The sequence below is a fragment of the Polistes canadensis genome, unplaced genomic scaffold, assembly GCF_001313835.1.
Source record: "Polistes canadensis isolate GaletaPanama2010 unplaced genomic scaffold, ASM131383v1 scaffold_27, whole genome shotgun sequence".
Classification (NCBI taxonomy): Eukaryota; Metazoa; Arthropoda; class Insecta; order Hymenoptera; family Vespidae; genus Polistes; species Polistes canadensis.
In genome coordinates, this window is record NW_014569574.1 from 691,654 (window position 1) to 713,858 (window position 22,205).

At 35.9% G+C, this 22,205-nt stretch overlaps 1 protein-coding gene across 1 annotated transcript in view; it reads left to right on the forward strand.

Annotated features, from left to right (window-relative positions):
• The window catches only part of LOC106783944 (tyrosine-protein kinase-like otk), a 40,372-nt gene extending 25,769 nt beyond the window's left edge, over positions 1 to 14,603 (forward strand). Inside the window, exons 3-9 of the mRNA XM_014742966.1 lie at positions 9,070 to 9,193; positions 9,774 to 10,207; positions 10,438 to 10,734; positions 10,831 to 11,397; positions 11,562 to 11,837; positions 11,907 to 12,092; positions 12,188 to 14,603. Coding sequence (XP_014598452.1) covers positions 9,070 to 9,193; positions 9,774 to 10,207; positions 10,438 to 10,734; positions 10,831 to 11,397; positions 11,562 to 11,837; positions 11,907 to 12,092; positions 12,188 to 13,242 — 2,939 coding nt within the window. The 3' untranslated portion in view covers positions 13,243 to 14,603. The remainder of the gene's footprint in view (positions 1 to 9,069; positions 9,194 to 9,773; positions 10,208 to 10,437; positions 10,735 to 10,830; positions 11,398 to 11,561; positions 11,838 to 11,906; positions 12,093 to 12,187) is intronic.
• Positions 14,604 to 22,205: the final 7,602 nt, after the last annotated feature.

The window sequence follows — 22,205 nt, forward strand, 5'->3', positions numbered from 1 at the left end:
AGTATTAACGTGAAACAAAGATAGATACGTAAATACAGAGAAAGAAAGGGAGAAAGAGAGGGAGTTATGGGGAAAGGGTACGAGAGATACTATGGAAATAAAAGAAAAGGAAAGTAGATGAGGAGAGGACAATCGCGTAAAAAGCACGAACGCTTTCGACGACGAAATAATTAAAAGCACCGGGGCGATGAGGCAACGCGCCTTTTTTAGCGGCTTCGTTTTAGAGCACCTGTTTCTCTTTCTCTCTCTCTCTCTCTCACTCACTCTCGTGGCTCTTTCTCTTTCTGTGTTTCAATTTCTCTTATTTTTTTGTTCTTTTTATTTCTTTTTATTTCTCTTTTTTTCTTTTTTTTTTTATGTATTTTCTGGCTCCTCTGCCGAGCAGAAAACGAGCCGCATTTCACGTTTTTCAACGAGTACACTCGGCCCCGTTCACTTTGACACGTACCCGGAAATATCACTTTCGATTTTAACGAAATTTTACAGACGATTTACCTGCCTAGTAGTCATCCATCCATCCACGCATTATGCTATATACATATATATATATATATACGCTCGTGTTGAAAAATTCAGTTTAAATATAGTAAAGTAGAAAATATCTTTTCAGTGGATTTGCTTTGGTGTACCTATCGAAGCGATTAATTCATTATAACTTTGTTTCGTTTGTACTTCTTTTTCTTTTCTTCCTTTTTCTTCTTTTTTTCTATAAATGTTCCTAGTTAACCATTTCATACGCGATTATCCATATCGTATGGTTGAACGAAGAAATATAAATATTCCATTCGTGTTTATTCTATACGGTCGTACTTTTTATTACGAATTGGTCGAATTGTTTGTCCAAAGTGAGACTCAATTCAAACAGACAGACGTAAAAGCTCATTTTACGTGCGAGAACCGTAGCCGTGGGACGTGTCGATTCACCTGCCGAGTTGTTGCTTAGCTAAAGGGCCAGCCAAGTTTCCTCGTCGATGTCTCGACAGTTTCGGTTGGAGGAGACCTAGCACGTTGCTCGAAATAGATAAGAAGCCAACAGGAATAAGGATGGAAGGAAGGAAGAAGGGAATGCTTATGGTGGTGGTGTGTAACGTACGACGAAGACGACCTACGAATTGGGAGGGGTTAAAAAGAGTCACAGAGAGAGAGAGAGAGAACGGAGGGTTGCGAAGGTACCAACCTTCGCAGGCAACCGTTAGATAAAGAGAGAGAGGGGGGTGGGGTGGGTTGGGGAGGGTGGGAGAGGTAGAAAGGGACGGAAGGGGAAAGACCAGGATGCAGGGTGGCTCCGTTCGGGGGTCGGTCGTTGCCATGGGGATGGTTGGAAAGGGAGGAGAGGAGAGGAGAGGGTCGGTCGATGCAAACGCACCATAAAGTTTTATGGCTCTCCAGAACTGTACCTATCCGCCCTCGTCTATGCTGGCTCTGGGTCGTCTCTCCTTCTCTCTCTTTCTCTCTCTTTTTCCCTTTCTCTCTCTCTCTCTCTGTCTCTCTCTCTCTCTCTTTATGTCTATCTGTCTATCCGTCTCTTTCTTTTTTCCTTTTATTCCCAACTAGAAAATAGTTTACTTTTCTTATGTCTCCTTTCTTCCTTTCTCGACTATTTTATTGTTGAACTGTTTTATGATTCTTATTTTTTATTAGCATCATACTGTGATAATACGTTTATATACAGTAGTATACTGTATTCGTCTTTCTTTCTTGTTTAGACTGGACGAATAAATAGTTTGGCTCTGTTTATTTGAAAATTTAAGTTTTTCATTATACTATTCGATCGTGGAAACAATTTTTAATTTATTATTATTATATTATATATTAAATATGGAATCACACAAATATTAGAGCATGGGTTATGAAATTTGATGCTGATCGAATAAATAGTAGTAATAGTGAAAAATGATGTAATATGGTTTCGCACTTCTTAATTTCAACACGATGGAAAAAGTAAGTTAAATTTGATCTTTGCCTTTTCTTTTTTATTTCTCTTTTCGATTAAATATGTAACGAGCGTCGTCCTCTCTCTCTTCCTCTCTCTCTCTCTCTCTCTCTCTCTCTTTCGCATCGGAAAATCAACGCTCGTTAAAATCTCTCCTCGGTAAACGTCTCTCTTCGCCGAGTCGTTTCTCATAATTATGGGATGTATCATAAGTCAAGTTCTTCCTTCGACAACGAAGGAAAGCAAAAGGTTGGAAGTGAATTCGTCTGGAAGGAGAAAAGCGTAATCGATATCTCGACGAGTCGGAGTGCATCGACGATTCTCTCTTTTTCTCTTTCTTTCTTACCCGCGAAACTCGAATACTAAATTCGTCGGAGGCGAACATTGTCGTCCTGAGTTTTATTAAGAGAGAAGGAGAGAGCGAGGGCGGAAAAGAACTCGAAAGAACAAACGAATATTCTCTTTTTTTTTCTCCTTATTCTTCTTTTCTCTGTAGTTTTGCCCACGTTGACAACAAAATTCGCGAGAGAATTGGAACTATTTATGCGGAAAGTTTTCGCAACCCCCTCGATGATCGATGAAATTAAGTTAATGCGGTTCGTAGATTGTAATTGAAACATTTTTTTTTTCAAAACATTAGCTATTTTCTTTTATCAGATATATTTTATTTCTAATATTTTATTTAATATTAAAAAAGTAATATTATTTTTATATATTATTAAAAATATAACTTATATGAAAGTTGAAATGAATTTTTTGTCATTCGGGGATCGACAAGATAACTTGGCGCATAATTCGATGCATAATTCGGGCCAATTGAAGAGGTCGTAATTGGATGCACGAGAAGTTCGCGACACAAATGTTAATACGATGAGGATAGATGAAATATAATAGTAGAAAACACGATACCAAGTTAGTGAGCTGCGAAAACAAAGGGTTAAAGAGCGTGAGAATTCGTCGATCCGTAGCATCATCGATTTTTAGTTTCATCTCATTGTTACGAGAATGCAGCTGGTTGAGTGCTCGTGTCACGAGTAGTATCTCTGTTTTTTCATACGACCAGTGTTTTATATGTCTACTATATCCGTTGAATTTATGTGTATGCATGTATATATATATATATGTGAGCTCATGTGAACACAAATGTTGAATATATCAACGAAGTATACGAACGAAGTATGTATGAACGTTGGATGTTTGCGTAAACATGAATGTTAAATGTACGTCTGATGTATATTCGAGTTATGTATCAAGTATATGGACGTTGAATCTATGTTGGATGTACATTAAGTATTTATATAGTACATGAACGTATCTATGAAGATAAACATGCACTATATACAGATATATAGATTTAAGAAGAAGTATATTTAATGCATACATATAGAAAATATACTAATGTATATCGGAGGTATCGCATAAAGTAAGTATATGGTATACTATGAAGTACATTAGAACATACTTTATGCATATTCTACAATGCATTATAAATTTTATTTCTATACAAAAACATTGACATATTAAAAAAAAAAAGTATACGTTTGCATGGGACGTACGTTGAAAGTGGATAAGCATTTCTTTGTCTCTTCTCCTGCTTACTTGATACTCATTATCAAATTAGTTCACTTCTTCTCTTTTCCTATTCCTTTTTCGTAGTTAACGGTCCCTATAGGGAAAGAACATGAGAAGTGGAGGGGGTTGGAGGACCTCTTTCGACACGACATAATCCACTAATAATTCAACGAGACTAGACGCGCCTCTCTATCCATCTACCTTTCTCTCTCTCTCTCTCTCTATTTCTCTCTCTCTATCTCTCTCTCTCTCTCTCTCTCTCCCTCCTACTCTTTCTTTCTCTTCTGTATTCTCTGGAGCTTTGGAGAGAGAAAAGCACGTGGTTTGTTTGCACGCCTAGGATAAACACAGAGCTCGGTGGCGGAACCGCATCGTCGTCTCGTTCCACGGAAAACGACAGCCATGTTCGCACACGTACACAGACGCAGCACATATATATTTACACACAGAGGCACTATTCTAACCCTTGATATTCCGCTTCTACTCGTCACCGAAACTTCCTTTTTCGGTGTTACACGCTTTGGCATCGTCCTTTTCGGCGGTCTTCTTTCAAGTTCTCGCCAAAAGTTTCATACACACGAAGCTTCACTTTCGTTGATGCGTTTACAATAACGCGTGTAAATGGTCTCTCCCGGGAACATCTCTCTATCTTTCTCTCGAGGATCTTCCTATCTCTTTTTTTCTCTCTCTCTCTCTCTCTCTCTCTCTCTCTTGTACAAGCGTAGAAGCGTAAAAGCTCGAGCTTCTCAACGAGCATTTAAATTAATCGCGAGAGCGTCGAAATGGTCACCGACGAGCAGCAGCGTAAAGTTTTTCCGCTTTGTACGAGAGGGTTGTTAGAAGAGGACAGAAAAGGAGGAAAAGGAAAAGGAGGAGAAGGAGGAGAAAGATACTTTGAGAGAGAGAGAAAAAGAAGAGAAGAGTTTAACCCTTTGGCGGGCGAAGAGAAGTGTCGAAAGTCGGGAAGTTCCAAAGGAATGAAAAGACCTCGATGACTCTTCGTGGGACGTTAAGATCGAGATCGTTTTCTCGCGTCTGGATTTCGTCAATAATGACGACGTCAAAGAACGGATTGGTTTATCGCGCGCTTCTATATCCAGATGAAAGATACAATAAGAGACGTTTTCGAAAGGCTTTTATCATTCTCGATTCGAAATGGAATGGATTTACTTCTGTGTGCTTTTGCTTTTTTCATGAGAAAAGAAAAAAAAGGGATAAAGGCAACACTTAAAATTAACGCTTTACCAATCGCTAGCGTTTCAACAGCACACACACGTCCGAACGGTCGTTCAGCTGCAGGTTCTACTAACAGATTCTAATAACAAATTATACTGTTCATATATTGATAATGACTGTTCATCGCCATGTCAACCGATTAATAAGCTACCGGTCTGTGACAACAAAGCCTATTAATAGACTAGCGGTCGGTAAAGTGTTAATATTGTTGTAATTAACGATTAGAGTAATTTTTAGAAAGTACAGTAGAATATGTATGGTAGATAATTTGTTATTTCAATAATCAGAGTATGAAAGGAAACATATTAATTCGGTAAACCTCGGGGAGTTCCCTTTCGTGGAAATAAATCTTCAAAAAAGACGACCGACAGACCGGCGATGAAGAAGCTTCTTAGGTTTATTTTCGAACGACAGGCCGCGCCAACGAATTGTATATTTATCGAGGAAACAATTCGCCGAACTTTTACTACATTTAATTCCGTCCTCGTTGGCGGTTCACGTACATCGAGATACTGGGTGGTCCATGGATGCTACGCGCTTCTTCTTCTTCAAGCTTCTTCCTTCCCCTTTTTCTACGGGTATGTCGGCAACGACGCTTAACATCGACTTTGTCTTCCTCGAATACGATTATTTTCTTACAAAATTATTCTATTCTTTGATACTTTACCCTTGTTGCAAGAAATCATTGCAAAGATAGTTCGTTCGATTTGTCATTCATATTTTCTTTTTTTTCTTTTTTATTTACAACTTCGATATCTTCTTGTTATATACAATTTGGCCGTAATCAACATTGAATTTATTTTAATTGAAGATCGAACAACCTAAATTATTAGATCACATTTTGGTCATTTAAGCGTACACGTGGTACGATCCAAAGTTAGGTAGTTTTTATTCGTTGGACGGATTCAAGGTTGGAAACTCCGGAAGTGCAGCTGCTATCTATTTCTCTTTCTCTTTTTCTATCCCCTTCTTTCTTAGGTCACGCGAAATTTATACGAAAGTTAATCTCGTCTTGTGAGCTTGTAGGACCTGGTCGAAACGAAGAAGAAACGGGTAAAAGGAGTAGGATGGTACGTGTACGATGATAATAATAAACGTTCCTCTTTCTCTCTCTCTCTCTTTCTCGTACACGCGTACACACGCTCGTTCACTCTTCTCTCCATCTTTCTCAACTTCAATCCTTCTTTCTCGCAGCATATGCGGGACCGTGGCGGTGCCTTTGATCTCTCGCTTCGTTTGTGCATTTAAACACGGCTTTCCGAGTAGTAGAGAGGAGCCTAAGAGAGAGAGAGAGAGAGAGAGAGAGAGAGAGAGAGAGAGAGAGAGAGAGAGAAGATGAGAGCGAGAAAAGCGACTCGAGTGGTCGGGCAAAATCTCGTGCAGACCTCAGAGACGCAAAGTGAGTTTCGCGATTACAAACGAGCCCTCCTTCTTACTCTTTACCACCCCTTCGACGTCCACCTATCTTCCCCCTCTCTCTTTCTCTTATACACCCTTCCACTTTTTCTCTACTTTGTCACTCTTTATTGCTGGCATCGTAGCAGTACCCTTCGAATATCCGCTTTTTTTCGAGGATAACTCCTCAAGATGAATGCTCTTTAATGGACTCAATGCCGTGGAAATATTTCACGCTGGTTTCATTTTCGGTTCTCTTTCGAAAACGAACCTTTCAACGTTTCCGGATAAATAAATGCTACGGAGATTGATTAAGTTAGACTACGGATCGAGAATACAATTCGTGTACTTGATTTAGAATGAAATTTAAAATAAGAAAATATCAAAATAAATAATTCAGTTACATTGTCTCCCCAAAAAAATGAAATGATTTTTCATTAGAAATATGCTCTAGTTAAAGGTGCATCTATTTGGATTTATTTATACGTCTGTGGATGGAAATAAAGTTCGCGTTATAATATATAGAAGGCTGCTGCTGGTAGGAAACATGTTAAAAAGAATACTCGTGAAGAATCAATGACTCACGAGACGTCGTTAGCCAAATTAATCTCGAAAGTGATTCTCCCTTCTCCTCGGACAATCAATCGTTGGGATTCGAATAGCTTGCTGAGTTGGGATTAAGTTCGTACGTGTATATATGTTCTTCAGATAGAGCTCGTTTTTCGTTCTTCGTCATGTCGAAAGGGTTACCTACCATCCTTCTACTAGAGGTGTGCGATAAAAAGTCGATGATGGCAACAGCTTGCCATGGGTTCAAGTAAAAGGATTGGACGGTTATGGCGGAGGGCCAGTCAACCGTTAATAATGCTACCTCAGGGAAACTCCGTGTAGAGTCAGTAGTCCTCATCGTCATCATCCTCTTCTTTCATTTTCTTTTTATTTTTCTTTTTTTTCTTCTTCTTCTTCTTCGTCGTCGTCGTCGTGGTCTACCTCGACGTCATAGTTCTCTACCTCGTTGTCGCCATTTTACGGATAACCAGACATCCATGTAAAGTAAATTCTCATCGCATTCGTTTCGTACTTTCTCTCGCGTTTTTTTTTCTTTCTTGTTCTTTCTTTCTATCTTCTCCTCGCTCTTTCAAAACGTATCTCCTGAATCGATGTGCGACGCTGCTTTCGCGTGAATTCAGTGCTCGTCGAGGATTCGACTGAAAGGAAGATTGGAAAAAAGAAAAAAAAAGAAAGAGAGAGAGAGAGAAGAGGAGACATTCGCGAGAAAGTTTCCCGATACATGGTCTGTAATTAACGAGACTCGTCTCTATTCCCTTCTTCTTCTTATTTTCTTTTTTCCTTTTTCTTTTTTTTTATATATATATATATATACGGTGGATCTTACTTATTCGGATAAAACGATCCGTCAAATTATACATTTCTTTTTCCATTAACGCAATATTTACGAACTTGTGAAAGCTTATTTGTTTTTTCTTTTTTTTTTAATTGACGAATGACGAAAAAGAAGATATTTATTTATAATTTGAAAAGTTGACGATGACAGGTGAGAAAAAAACGGAAGGAACTTTTTCTCTCGTTCGAATTAAAGGAAGGAAACCCCTCACGTTGTCCAAACGCGTCACTCCGATCTTTCCAAACTCATCCGATGACAAGTCCTTAACCTTCTACTCGCGTGTCTTCTTACTAACCAAGGTATCGAGTTCGGTCTCTCTTAAAAGGAACACGAAAATCTATATGTATTACAAGCTGAGGGATTACTTACGAAATAAAATATAAAGACAAAATAAATAAAACGTCTATTTGCGAAATATGAGACAGGAAAAGAATCCAATCGGTTCATGCGAAAATAAATAATGTGTTGCTCTTACAAATAATTTTACAAAATTATAATCAAACTGACGTAAAATAAAACAAATTATATCGAATAAATGACGATATATAGTATATCGGGAAAGGTGAAACATGATAGAAATTTCGAGATAAATCATCTAACAAAAGTGCAAAGGAAAAAGTTAAATGTGGATAGAACTAGAGAAAAGTCATAAAGCGAGTAATTTTTCTTTTGTTTCTCTTGGTTTTTTTTTTGTTTTTTTTTTTTTTGAAGGAATTATATAGCGAGCATCCGTCTAGACGCAACCCTGTCGAGAGAAGACTCCGCAGGTTGGACAAACGAAATGTACGGATGGACGATTGCAAGGGGGGCGGGTTGGGAAAGAGGGTGGGAAGAGTAGCTGGAAGAGAAGGTGAGGAGAGGAAAGGAGAGAAGAAGGAGAGGATTCTGCGCTTCTCCGTGTGCCTCCATGCTACCGATCTTTTATTTAGTTCGATTAAATCCGTAGCGAGCCATCCGTTTGGTTTTATTCCCATTTCCAGGTCTTCTCTTCTCGATCACGTTCAAGCAAAAAGACAGTAGGACGAAATCGAGCTGACATTCTCAGGCATCAGTCCTGATTTTCTTTCTTTCTTTCATTCTTTCTTTTTTTTTCTTTTCTTTTCCTTACGGTACTTTTATTTCTCCTTCAATTTCGTCTTAGATCTCATTCTCTTTCTCCTTCTTTTTCTTCTTCTTTTCGTCCATAAGAAATCGTTTTACCTCAAACATTTTCTCGTTAACGCGGTATTGGACACGACCGGAACCATTTTCTTTCCGTTCACATTTCTATCTTATTTTCTCTTTTCAATACTCATTTATTATTCATTTGAAAGTACGTCGATTCGATAAAAACTTTGATCTTATATTTGATTTTATAATAAGATATATATATATATATATATAATATAATACATCAAAGGGGATTATTAATTTTTCATTATATTCCATAGATATGATATATTCCAAAGAAAAATTCATGTAATTATATTATTAACCGTTTCATCGACTTGTGATCAATTAGATTGACATTTTTTGTCTTTGATTTCAGGGATAAGCGAGGCAAGCGTGCAACTGCAACAACCAAAATTGCCATCACCCATTCAGGTCGGTGGCGAGGTCGAGCTACGATGTCACGTCGATGGATCCGGAGACATGAAATACGGCTGGTTCAAGTTAGTTATAGAACTTTGGCTATTCCGTTCGCCGTACATGTCGGCGCGTAATAAACGTTGGGGCCAATAATTTCTCGAAAAGCCGCGATGAGAGAGAGAGAAAGAGAGAGAGAGCAAGAGCCGGGAAAAGCGAGAGAGAAAGAGAAAGAGGAAGACAGATAGAGCAGATAGATAGAGTGAGTAACAGGCAGGTAGAAAGAGAGAATGATGGTGCGGTGCTGGGACAATGCAAACGTGAACCTAATTTGCTTGGTAACTGACACCAGCATTTATGGCACCGACCGTGAATTACTTACGAAGTGACACTCTTAGTTTCAACGTGTCCATCAACCGATCTTTCATGAGCCAACCTTCCCGACTAAATATTTTTTCCCAATAATTGGAAAGAGTTCAAGTAAAAAGGGGCTCTCTCTTTCTCTTTCTTTCTTTCTTTATTTATTTATTTGTACCTTTTTTTTACGCAATAGTGAAATTCGAATTTCTAATAATAATTTTACTCCAAGTTTCGGTTTTCATTATATATAGTGTACAAACAATTATTATAATAAATATTTATATATATTTATATTAATTTGTTTAGGAACAAAGTGAGCCTAACAAAAAGCGATCGGCTCGAAATAAAGAAAAAGAGATTGCACATACATCGCGTAATGCCAGAAGACAGCGGAATGTACACTTGTGTTGCACAAAACGAAGCTGGTTCATCCCCCATTAGCGATAGTTACCCTCTGGTGGTTACCGGAAACGAGACGGCTACGATCAAACTTGTCCCAAGGAATTTAATAGTAAAACGTGGCGAGCCAGCGGTTTTTGATTGTTTCTTCGAGGATGCTGACGTTGTCCAGTGGTTTTTTAATAATATGGGACCGGTAGAATCGGACGAAGAAAAGACCGTTTACGAAAATGGCACCCTTCAGATACGCGTCGCTGAACTCCGGGATAATGGCTTTTATTCCTGTCATGGACAAAGGGGTGACACCACGCAAACCTACACGGTCGAATTAAAGATTGCTTGTAAGATGTTAATTATTTTTTCGTTTATCTCATTGCGATTATTCGTGAAATTTCTGATCACACATTTTGTGCTACTAATATATGTGGGTTGTTAAATGGATCATAATGTTCTAATAGATCGAATATATACCACCACGAAGACCCATTTAAATGAATCATAATAAGCTTCTAATCTCGACGATAAAAATTCGGCGTTTGTCAATCTATCCATTCATTCATATCTCTTTTAGCTCTGAATAATCTCTCCGCGGCATCATTCGAACCCACTTTACCGAATCAAGTGGCTATAGTCGGCGAAGATCAGGAATTACAAGTAAGCTGTTTGCAACCTTGTGGTGTGCCGACTCCTAAGGTTTATTGGAGAGATCCCAAGGGACATATTATAAGCGACACAGGTCCCATTCGCGTCCAGGACAATACCCTCATTATTGCGAAAGCTCAAATAAACGAGGACGATGGAAATTATACTTGCGTGGCAGAGAATCTAGCTGGGGAGACGGACATGTCAGTACAAGTGGTCATATCAAGTGAGTCTGGCATTGAGCATTTTACTGATCTTTTAAAATTAGCCTAATTGATTGAATTAATTTGATAAAAATTAATGGAAATAATATTCCTATTAGCTCTACCGACATTGTTGAGTTCGCCGGAATCGTTAAGCGTGATGGAAAGTGAACCCGTTACAATGACTTGTTCCTATTCCGGCATGGAAGCACCCGTTACGCACGTTCGATGGTTCAAAGATGGCGAACCCTTAAAAGAAACCGGTGGACCAACGAGACATCGAGTGACCGATCATCACGGTAACGTCACCTTACACTTCAAAAGCGTTGACCTATCGGACAAAGGTATCTACGCTTGCGAGATTGAAACTAAGGGCTTTTTACCGATCTTCTCCGATCCTGCTACCTTAACCATCGAGGAAAAGCTTAAATTTTCCCCACCGCCTGTAAACAAACGTCTAGAACTTGGATCGACAGCTAAAGTTTCTTGCAAAGCTCAAGGTGCTACTAATCCTACGGTTAAGTGGATTAAAGAAGGCAACGGAGAAGATTTTCCAAAACACGTGCAGGATATCAACGGGACGCTTCATTTCAATGGCGTTTTGGAAGAAGACAAAGGTCGTTATACTTGTATAGCTAGTAATATGCAAGGATCGATCAATCATACGATTAACATCGATGTAGTGAGTGAGTAGAGATTTGAAACAAACTTTTCTACTTTCTATTAAAGCAATATTCAATTTTGTTCTTTCTTACTATTTGCTTTGGCTAAGAATCTTTCGAGTTATCATAGAAACTATTCGAGATTGATTTCTTTGAAGATTATTTTTCATATGCAATACTCGTTACAGTTGCACCCAAGTTCACGATTCAACCGCAAAATCCCACCGAAGCGATAGAAGGCTACCCAGTAATGTTGCATTGTGCCGCCGAAGGCGATCCTAAACCTACCATACAATGGGACAAAGACTCCCGTATGAATAATTTGGACAATCCCCGTTTCGAAGTACTTCCTAATGGAAGTCTTTACATCAAGGAAGTCTATCTTGGCGATGAAGGAAAGTACGGTTGCACGGCTGGGAATAGTGGTGGTTTGAAGAGAGAAGAAGTTCAGTTAAATGTGAAAGGTATGCCTTTCTTGATCTTTCTTTTTCTTTCCGCTCGAAGTAATCTATTCTTTTTCTTTGCTTTCTTAGCTGGCGACAGCTATAGGTCGGATTTGGATTTGGAAGCTGGCGACGATGGCTCGATGATGACAAAGACTGTGACTATCACGCTTAGCGCTGCAGCAGCTTACATGGTTCTCGTTGTTGGTCTAATGTTGTACTGCCGTTATCGGCGTCGCAGGAGGAAGCAACAATATCTTCAAGAACAAGCTGAAGGTACGTATTTTAAACATGCAAATTGAATATATCCTATATTTGGAACGAACAAACATATCAAATTTGTATTTCCTTTGAAATGTTCTTTTCAATAGAAAAATTAGAGAACGGCGAAGTTCAGGAGGAACAAACGGAATTGAAGGAGACCACCACCCACAAAACTAATTCTACGAGCAAGAAGAAAGAAAATCGCGATTCTCAAAACAAGAGCGACGGAGCTGACACGGCACAGAGTCAAAGTAGCAATCAATCGAAGAGATCAAAGTCGAATTACGACAAGATAGCGGTATCGCGAACCAACTTGAAGGAACTTAAGCCGTTGGGTCGAGGTGAGTTCGGTGAGATTTATGCGACCAAGTATCAATTGGACGGGGATAAGGAAAGTCTCGTGATGGTGAAAAGTTTGACTAATACGAAGGACGAGATAGCTTTACAGGAATTCAAACGACACTTGGATCTATTGCACAAGCTAAATCACGAGAATGTTGTTAAATTGATAGGATTGTGTCGGGAAGAGGAACCTGATTATATGATTTTAGAATATACGGATTGGGGAGATCTGAAGCAATTTTTGATCGCTTCGAGAAAGGACAACAATAGTAGTCCATCGCACGAAACGAAGCAACCTCGGGCACCGCAGCTGTCGGTAGCACAGATATTGTCCTTGTCCAATCAGGCTGCCAGAGGTTTGAAACACCTTGCTGACAATCGATTGGTCCACAAGGACATAGCCGCTCGTAATTGTTTGATTGCCAGTAATCTGACCATCAAAATCTCTCTTCCTTGCATGAGCAAGGAACCTTATCATCAAGAGTATACGAAACATCGGAACCACGTGATCCCTCTGAGATGGCTTCCGTACGAGGCCGTCTACGAGGACGAGTATTCGACCAAAAGTGACGTCTACTCTTTCTCTTGTCTCGTATGGGAGATGTTTCATCAGGGCGAGTTACCCTTCAACAAGATGAACGACGAATCCGTGCTGGCTCAGTTGAAGACTCAAACGCTAACGTGGAAGCCTCACAAAGCAGCCCCACCGACTTTACAGGAACTTCAGGTGCAGTGTTGGGCGAACGATCCGAGAGAGAGGCCAACCTTCGACGAGGTTGTCTCGAAAATAGGTGAAATCGTCGTCGATAGTTGTCTCTAAGTTATTTGTCGTTGTCGTCGTGAAAGAAAAGGAAAAAACAAAAAAATACAAGTAACATACGAGCCTCCAAATTAACTGAATACTGCGATAGGGATAATAATTGTGTAAGGCTGGTGTAGGCGCAAACGACGTGATCGAACGTTATGGTTGCTTCGATGTGAAAACAGGAAATAATATAATAGAAAAAACAAAACGAAAAAAATAACTAAATCGTCCAAGATTGCAAGATCTTAAGTGTTCTTTCTCGTCGAGTGTATATAACTGAACGTTTATATCGTTATTTTGATATAAAGATTACTTTACATTGAAAGTTTAGAGATATGGTAGAGTGTACTTAAGCTCGAAATTTTTAATATACATTTTTTATTACTGGTTTCACATCGTCGTACTGGTTGTCGTACGTTGAACAAAGATCGATAGGCTTCATCGCGAAAATCATGACTGTCGTTATTAAATAATTAATAGGCCTCGCGCAACGCTTGATATCGATCATATATCTTAGCATGTTGAAGTATATAGAATCATCAGGCCTTTGTGTAAATGGAAACGCTTACTCGCTGATTACTCGTCGAAAAGGTATCGTCGTATTAAAAGCGATACGTCCTCCACTATGATACGAAAATAACATCTCATTCGAGCATCCTTTCGATATACAGGAAGTCCGAGATAATAAAAAGAAACAAATATTCGATTGGGTCTTAAAGCTCTTTCATAATAAATAAAAAAAATGATTTGATGAATGTTCACGAGGGAATATTTCGATGATTGTTTTTCATTAAGAATCAGCTTTAGAATCTAAGGAATTATTCATCTCTCACTTCCATAATAACATTCTGTATACACGTGGTGACATATTTTAGATAACGAGTTTAAAGTATGAAAATGAAAAGAAAAAGAAAAAAGAAAGAAAATCTATTCGATGGTCGGCCGTTATGAAGGAGGAATTATTTTACACCTGGCGATGATGCATTAGCCATCGGAATCGCGTAATCGAGGCGGCACGTTTTGCGTGATTGCGAGCGTCGCTGATTAAACTCTTCGCAATCATTATTCGTATTACGGTGTTTTTGTCGCGTCCATTAGATAAGGGTAATGATATTTATTTCTAATTAGGATGTCCGCTCCAATGAATGCTACCGTGTCCAGGTTAAATAATATTAATATTAATATTATTAATATAATAATTAACAAAAATAATAATAATAATAATAATAATAATAACAATAATAATAACGATAATCATCCATACGAATCCAATACACGTAAACGATATTATACACTTAAATGCAATACTTAGTATTCAATATCAATATGTAATAATTATAATAATAATAATAATAATAATAATAATAATAATAATAATAATAATAATAATAATAATAGGTATGGTCACTACATCGAATACTCTTAAGATAAGTAACTCGATAGGAAAATCGAAGAAAAGTAATGACGCGAACGTTTTTCATCGAAATCATTTTTTAAGAGAAAGCAAGAATGGTCACGAATAATTAAGAAAGTATCGCTATTATGTTATTGCAATTATTATAACGACGAACGCGATCTTGTCTAAGCATAATTTGATTTTTATTCTATTTTACTTTTATATCGCAACAATTTTCGCCATTCGTACGTCGTTGTTGAAAAGCAAAAAGAATGAAAGAGAACAAAAATGAGAGACAGACTTGTATATACCGACTGTGTAAGTTGGATTCTTTTAACGTTTCTTTTTGTTTCTTTTTTTTTTTCATTGTTCAATGAATTGTAATAAATTTTCACTATTTTTTGCATCGTACGCGATAACGATAATTTTTATAATATATATACATATATATATATATATAATTTTATTTTATTTTATTTTATTTTATTTTTTACTTTGTAATATTTGTAGATAGATTTTAAAATGATTTCCAGCGCAAATTATGTGAGATCTTTTACCGTTGAATAAGAAGGAAAATATTTGGAAAAAGTATGGTCCCAACCGTACAACATATTTACAACGAAATAATTAATTTAAGTTTAGGGCGATAGAGATGATCATGCCGATTAGAATTTTGTTTTTTCAAGTATACAACGATGAAACAGACTTTTTAATACTACGTATAATTGATTTAAACGTATCAACGATATTATTGTAAAACTTATCGTTTAAGTTTGGTAAGGCAAACAGAAAAAGAATACAAAACAGCGAAAACTTTTTTTGTTTAAAAGTCATAAGGAGTTAAAATAATTTAATGATAAATGATAGTAATCGTGTATACGTATTTTATTACGTATCTATGCCTAAGTATTCCAATTATACTTGCTATCGGTATTTATGCGAGTTATGGTCGATTGAAAAGAGACAAATCTAATTGCGTATATAATTTATACAAAATGAAAGTACATTGTAAACAATTAAGCTTTTTTTTTTTTTTTTTTTTTTTTTTTAACTGAGCACGAAGCATGCACGTGTCGTTAAAGAAAAGTTCGATCGATCGTTTAAATATCTTATCTTTTTATACGAATCATATTGGAAAACAATTCGTAACGATTCGCATAAATTTTCGGATATTACCGAACCCCGATTAATTTTCCAAAGTTCGAATAAAAATATTGAAAGAATGAAAGAAAAAAAAAAAAGGAAAAAAAAGCAAAAAAAAAGATAAGATGTGATAGAGGATTCGTATAAATTCGATAGGTAAAAAAAACCTTTAGCTTTGTCCTTTTCTTCATTGGACGACTCTGTATACGTGTAAACGCATAATGTATCATACATGCATACATACTCACATACTATTGTACCGTATATAGGCATACAAATTATCAAGGTATCAAACACTGCCAATGGTATCTAATGCGATATTAAAGTGTCATAATCATGTAACAATAAGTGTGAGCGTTCGCGAAATTTCTAGACAAGAATATAAAAAGAATAAGATTAACATTGAATGGAAAATATAAGGAAAACACAGAAAAAATACGAAAATGCACTTTCGTCGACCATGAAAAACAAAAAAACGAACAGAATTCTTCCTTAAACTCGCTTCCGTTTTTGTTTGAAATATTTCGCGAAGAGATCGTGAAATAAATTTGCACGATAATCCGTTATAATTTGAAATAATTCAGTATCATATACTTGGTAAAAAGACAAAAAAAAGAAAAAAGAAAAAAAGGGAAAAAGAAAACTAATTATAAAGACCGATAGAAATTTTTGAGATCGTTCCAGTCGACAATTTCTGAGATGCTTCCTTGATGTTTTTAAACGATATTTAAACGCTGAGAAGTATTCTTATATGTATTATAAGTGCATGTTAGGAACATACCTTGCAACGATCTCTTATCCCCATTCTACCCACCCCCACTGTCCCAGTATACTTCAAGGTCGTGTGAAAGAATAAGAAAAAGAAAAAGAAGAAGAAGAAAAAAAGAAAGAATTTACAAAAGCAAAGCCGTACGTTCATATCATTTTTTAGAAAGCTGTTTTACGAAAAGATGATCACCTATCGTCGCATCGTCTTAGCAAGATAAAGCGATCTGTCTATGCCTAATCCTAATATCTAGTCATGTACGGTGACGTGGCGAGTAAAAAAAGAAAAAAGAAAAATAAGGAAAAAGTAAGAAAAAAAGAAAAAAAAAAACAAAAACACGAAAGAAAAAAAGATAACAGCGAATCGGCGATTTATACACAAACCTTTCATATCCTTAGGCGCTCGGAATCTATTTCTTTTTTACAGTATTTTGTAAATATTTGTACTTTTTTATCTACGTCGTACTCTCAAATTTTTGGAATAATATGTGCTACGATTAAATAAAATAAAGAAGGAGAAACGAAAGGTATATAATATATTATATATATATATATATATTATATACATATATGTATGTATTATGCCCCCTCATTCATTTATATTTTTTTTTATTGTAATATTTCTAATTATTTATTCTCACAATTTTGACTTAGTTTCCGAGAAAATCATGCGTTGAAAAATTATCTGGAATTATTCTATCATACACCGAACTATCAATTATAAATACATTTTTTTTGTCCTTTATACGCTTTTTCGTGTTCATTTTTCTCTGTAATGTTTATACCGTATTTTCGGCAACTCGATTTATTATTTCTCGTTGACTTACAATTCGACGAGCTGTGACCGTGACGTTATAATAACTAACGTGTGAAATTATAATATTTCTCCCACTCTTCTCTGCTCTCAAAATACTAATTTATTTTTTAGAATACATCATCGTGATTATTAATATATTATAAAATTTAAAAAATTCGAATCGTAAAAATTAGCTTGCACTATTTTTCATTATTATTAATAATACGTCTGCCTGATGATTATTATTAAACGATAAATGTTATCATATCCAAATCTTTGCTACGCAGACGGGAAAAGGAATTACAATTACAGAAAACGGAGCAGAGTGCGATTACTTTCATTATAATCGTGAATCTCTTGTTAGTAAAATGAATTTAATTAAATTACGAATAATGAAATACGATTTTTTTTAAAATGAGGCCCAAATGAAAAAATGTTAAATCATTTCTTCGGCTTATTTGTACACGTTTAATCATCCATTGCTTGGATATACATACTGCGGATTTAGGATTAGAACGACGCAGGAGAAGAAGAAAAACGGGTAAGAAAAAAAATAGGTTTGTATATTACCTAATCAAATTTATTTTTACGTAATTTCATGGTACAGTCTAAACCTATTACGATATATAAAATAACGTAGTCGTTTTAATGTAAAATCGGGAGAAAGTAAAGTTAAGAGTAAGAAAAACAATAGGGGGTGAAAGAATATGTGTATATATATATATAGATATATATATAAAAGGAAAATATACGCCGACTAAGTAGCGCCCAGAAAAGAATCGAGTCAGAGGCAGTCGTACAGTGATCCGATATCTCTAAAATCAACTGCTAGATATATATATATACATATATATATATATATATATAAAGTTATCATCAACGCATCGACGCAAAGAGTATGTCCGTAGATAATATATATATATATATATATATATAAATATATATATACATATATATTTATATAAATTCTAATTGAGAATTATATTTAATCCATATTACTTAGTATACTTAATTCATTAATTTAATATGCAGCCTCACTCTCTAATAGTACTAAATATAATTGGTAATTGTATTAATGCGATAATAATTATCGTTTAAATATAGATTATTAACATTCTAAATAATATAATAGTCGGAATTCGTATTAATAATAATAATAATAATAAACAATAGTACAAAGTATTTTTTATGCTTTTAGTTTTTTAAATGTTATCATATAGTAATATAATTACAATAGCGTATTCTGAAAAATAGATTAGGGTCCCGTGGGCAGAGGGCGGAGTAGCATCGTCAATCGACCCCAAATTTCTCGATAACATCCGCCATCAATTTTCAATTATTCGTCATTAGAAATCTGAAAATTGTCAAGTTGCTTATTCGAAATTGGCGTCCCTAAGATGAGTTCCGAAACATCGTGGGCGTCTTACATCAGATACTTTCTGTCTTCGGTTCATTTTCGAAATGGCAACGTGCTTCATTTATATTCTTCCCTTTCATTCGATTTCTTTTTTTCCTGTCGACAACGATTCCTAATGACATACGTTCGTCAATCAATTTTCTTTTTTTTGTTCACCTTGTCGCGTCTATTAACGAGTCTCTGCCACTCTGCCTAGAGAACCCACTATAACAGGGCACTATGAACAGCAGTCTGCTGGCTAAGTGACTTTCCGAATCAACGATCGCTTCATTTCACTCATTCGTCTCTCTCTCTCTCTCTCTCTCTCACACTCTCTCTCTCTCTCTCTCTTTCTCGTGCACCCCATACATTCATTCACCCTCTTTCTTTCAATGTTCTCTCGTTCTCATTCGTCCGCATACACATTTCCCTTTTTCACACTCTATCTTTCTCTCTTTTCTCCCTTCCAATCGTCGCCATTTATATTTTTACATATTTCATCAACGCCATTTTTGTCGATATTATAAAACGTTGGCCGTCGTCCTTTTGATCCATTCCACAATTTGAGAAAAATGATGAAATGAAAGATATATTATCGATAACGTTGTTGACGAATACAAATGGGTCGTCGTTGGCAGCGTATATGAACGGCAAATCAACATCGAAGAAAAATTGTAGAAACGGCGAATATTTTTAGACGACGTGAAGGGATATCCTGGGATCGTATGATCCTTGCTTTTTATTTTTCCCTAAATTTTTGTAACTGACAATCAGATTTGAAACGTACTAGAAAAATGTACGTACGATTGAGAAGCGAGTTACCACGAGCATAAACGTATCATCATCTCTCTTTCACATAATCATCGCACTCGTTAAAATCCATTTAAGAGAAGCTCTCCTCGCCAGCATGCTTTTCCTATATCTGCATTCACACTACGTATCAGCCAATAGTAAACCACTACTACTGTACCTTTTTTTCGCGTTATGATATTTTTTTTATTTACTTTACTTCTTTTAATTAATCGTTAAGGTAATTTTTTTTTCTTTTTCATTTAATCGGTTCGTTTTAATATTAAACGTGCCGTGTCTCTACCATCAGCCTACTTGTATCAACTACATATCGTTCTTCAGTTTTTTTACTTTTTTATATTTTAATTATCCTCGTTTTCTTATTTTTTTATTCTTTTTTTTTGTTTGTTTGTTTGTGTTATTCTCACGCCTATTTCTCATATCATCCTCATCAATATATACGTGTATACGTGTGTGCTCTCGTCTATTTATACGTATGTATATCCTTTGAACGTGATACTAAATACTAGGATCGCGTTTTTCACGAAGGAAGAAACGTTCCTCCTTCGTGACATTCACGCACTCTTTCTCTCTCTCTCTCTCTCTCTCTCTCTCTCTCTCTCTCATTTTCTCTCTTTCTTTCTTTCTCGTCTACACTTTTTTAAATTTCTTCTCTCATGTAATTTATCATACAAATTACGGCGAGTCGCATGACCGTTCTCCCCATACAATAATAACAATCCAACACACCGTGAAACGCCCAATCGCATCTCCGCGCAAGCACACCTGCTCTCCTCGTACACACATACACATACACATACACACCACTACCCCACACTACCACACAACACACGCAACGCACGCTGACACTTCTCTTACGTTTTTTCAATTTCATTCTCTTCATACGCACGCACACACGCGTACGCGTATATACACGTAAAATACAATACACACGTTTTTCACACAGCAGCATCGTCATGTCTTCGTCGTTATCATATCGTCGCGTATCTTCTATATGTTAATTATTTATTTTTTTTTTATTTTTATTTAGGTATTTTTATTTTCTCTTAAGTATATCTGTAGCTGATACACATGTAGTAGTACACAAATAATGAGTGTTAATTTTCTTGTTTATTTTTTTTCTTTTTTCCTTTATTCTTCGATGAAATAAAAAAAGCAGGGGAAAAAAGCAAGATAGCCGTTCGAATAGAGGACATCGGACAGAAGCGAAGCTGAGGAGGAGTCGACATATTTTGTTCAATTCGAATTTGACAACAATGACGACACAATCGACACTATTTTATATACACACTCATACACATACACACACAACGTGTACACGTGGAGCACGTTCTCCTAATCTAACCAACGAATGATGATGATCCATCATCTTCCTCGTAAGAAATTCATTATCGCGGGATCGCACACGCTTGGGCGTCTTATCGGTTATCAAAAAGAGAGACATGTTAGTTAGCATAATACGTGTGGCCGAGCGAGATTATGTATTTTATGTATCTTCATTTTTATTTTTATTATATTTTTTTTCCCCTTTCCAACGCGACGTAGAACACGTCATCGCGCCGGGCTGCTTTTCTTCTTTCTTTCTTTCTTTCTTCCTTCCTTCCTTCTTTTTCCACCCCACTATCCTCGCCATCTTGTCTTTCATATTTTTTATACGGTACAGCCGAATTCTAATTACAGTAAAAAATAGCGTAAACGGCACTGTATTAGGAAGAAGCAAAATACGTGTTATATATTTTCATTAACTTTATCGTTGATAAATGGTATTAGTTGTGTTGTAATTTTTTTTTTTTCTTTATAAATCTTCTCTTATGCCTATGTCATTATCATTATCGTTATTATTATTATTATTATTTTATTAATCATTAATTATGATTACTATTATTATCATTATCATTATCGTTATATAATAATACCTTTATTAATATTATTATTACCATTATCATTAGTATTGTTATTATTATTATTATTTTTATTATTATTATTTTTATTATTATTATTAGTATCATTAATTATTCTTACTTACCCATTTTACAATGTAACGAGAACCCCCAAACTACGTGTCGGGTTTATTTTATTTTACTTTTTCTTTTTTTTTTTTTAATAATCATTTAGAAAGTCCGCCTCGAAACATTTCATCTCTTTCGTCTTCTCAGAGAAAAAGGAAACAAGACGCACGTTAATCGCTTTAACAATGGCTATTACGAGCTTACCTCAAAGAGAAGTAATCGTAAGCGCTTCTCCAACGTGTTTCGACCCGATCGAAGAAGTATCGTTCGATTTATTTCTATTCTTTTTCTTTAAAACGTTCGAGTCGCGTAAAGAAAAAAAGGAAAAAACGAAAAAAGAGAAACGATCGTGGATGATGAATCGCGAAAATGGCTTTTCCCGATTGCCGAGAATATAGAACGTTACGATCATCGATCACTACTAGCTTCTCCTTTTTCGTTTTGTCGAAATTTTTTTAGGTACTAATTATTCAACCTCGTTACAACGCCCATACTCGTTACAAGTTTTTTTTTATTTTTTTTCGTACAACTCGCGTACTTTCTATATATTTATTATATAACTATGATTCCTAAAGTTTTTTTCCGAATTATTATTATTATTATTATTATTATTATTATTAATATTATTATTAATATTATTATTAATATTATTATTATTATTAT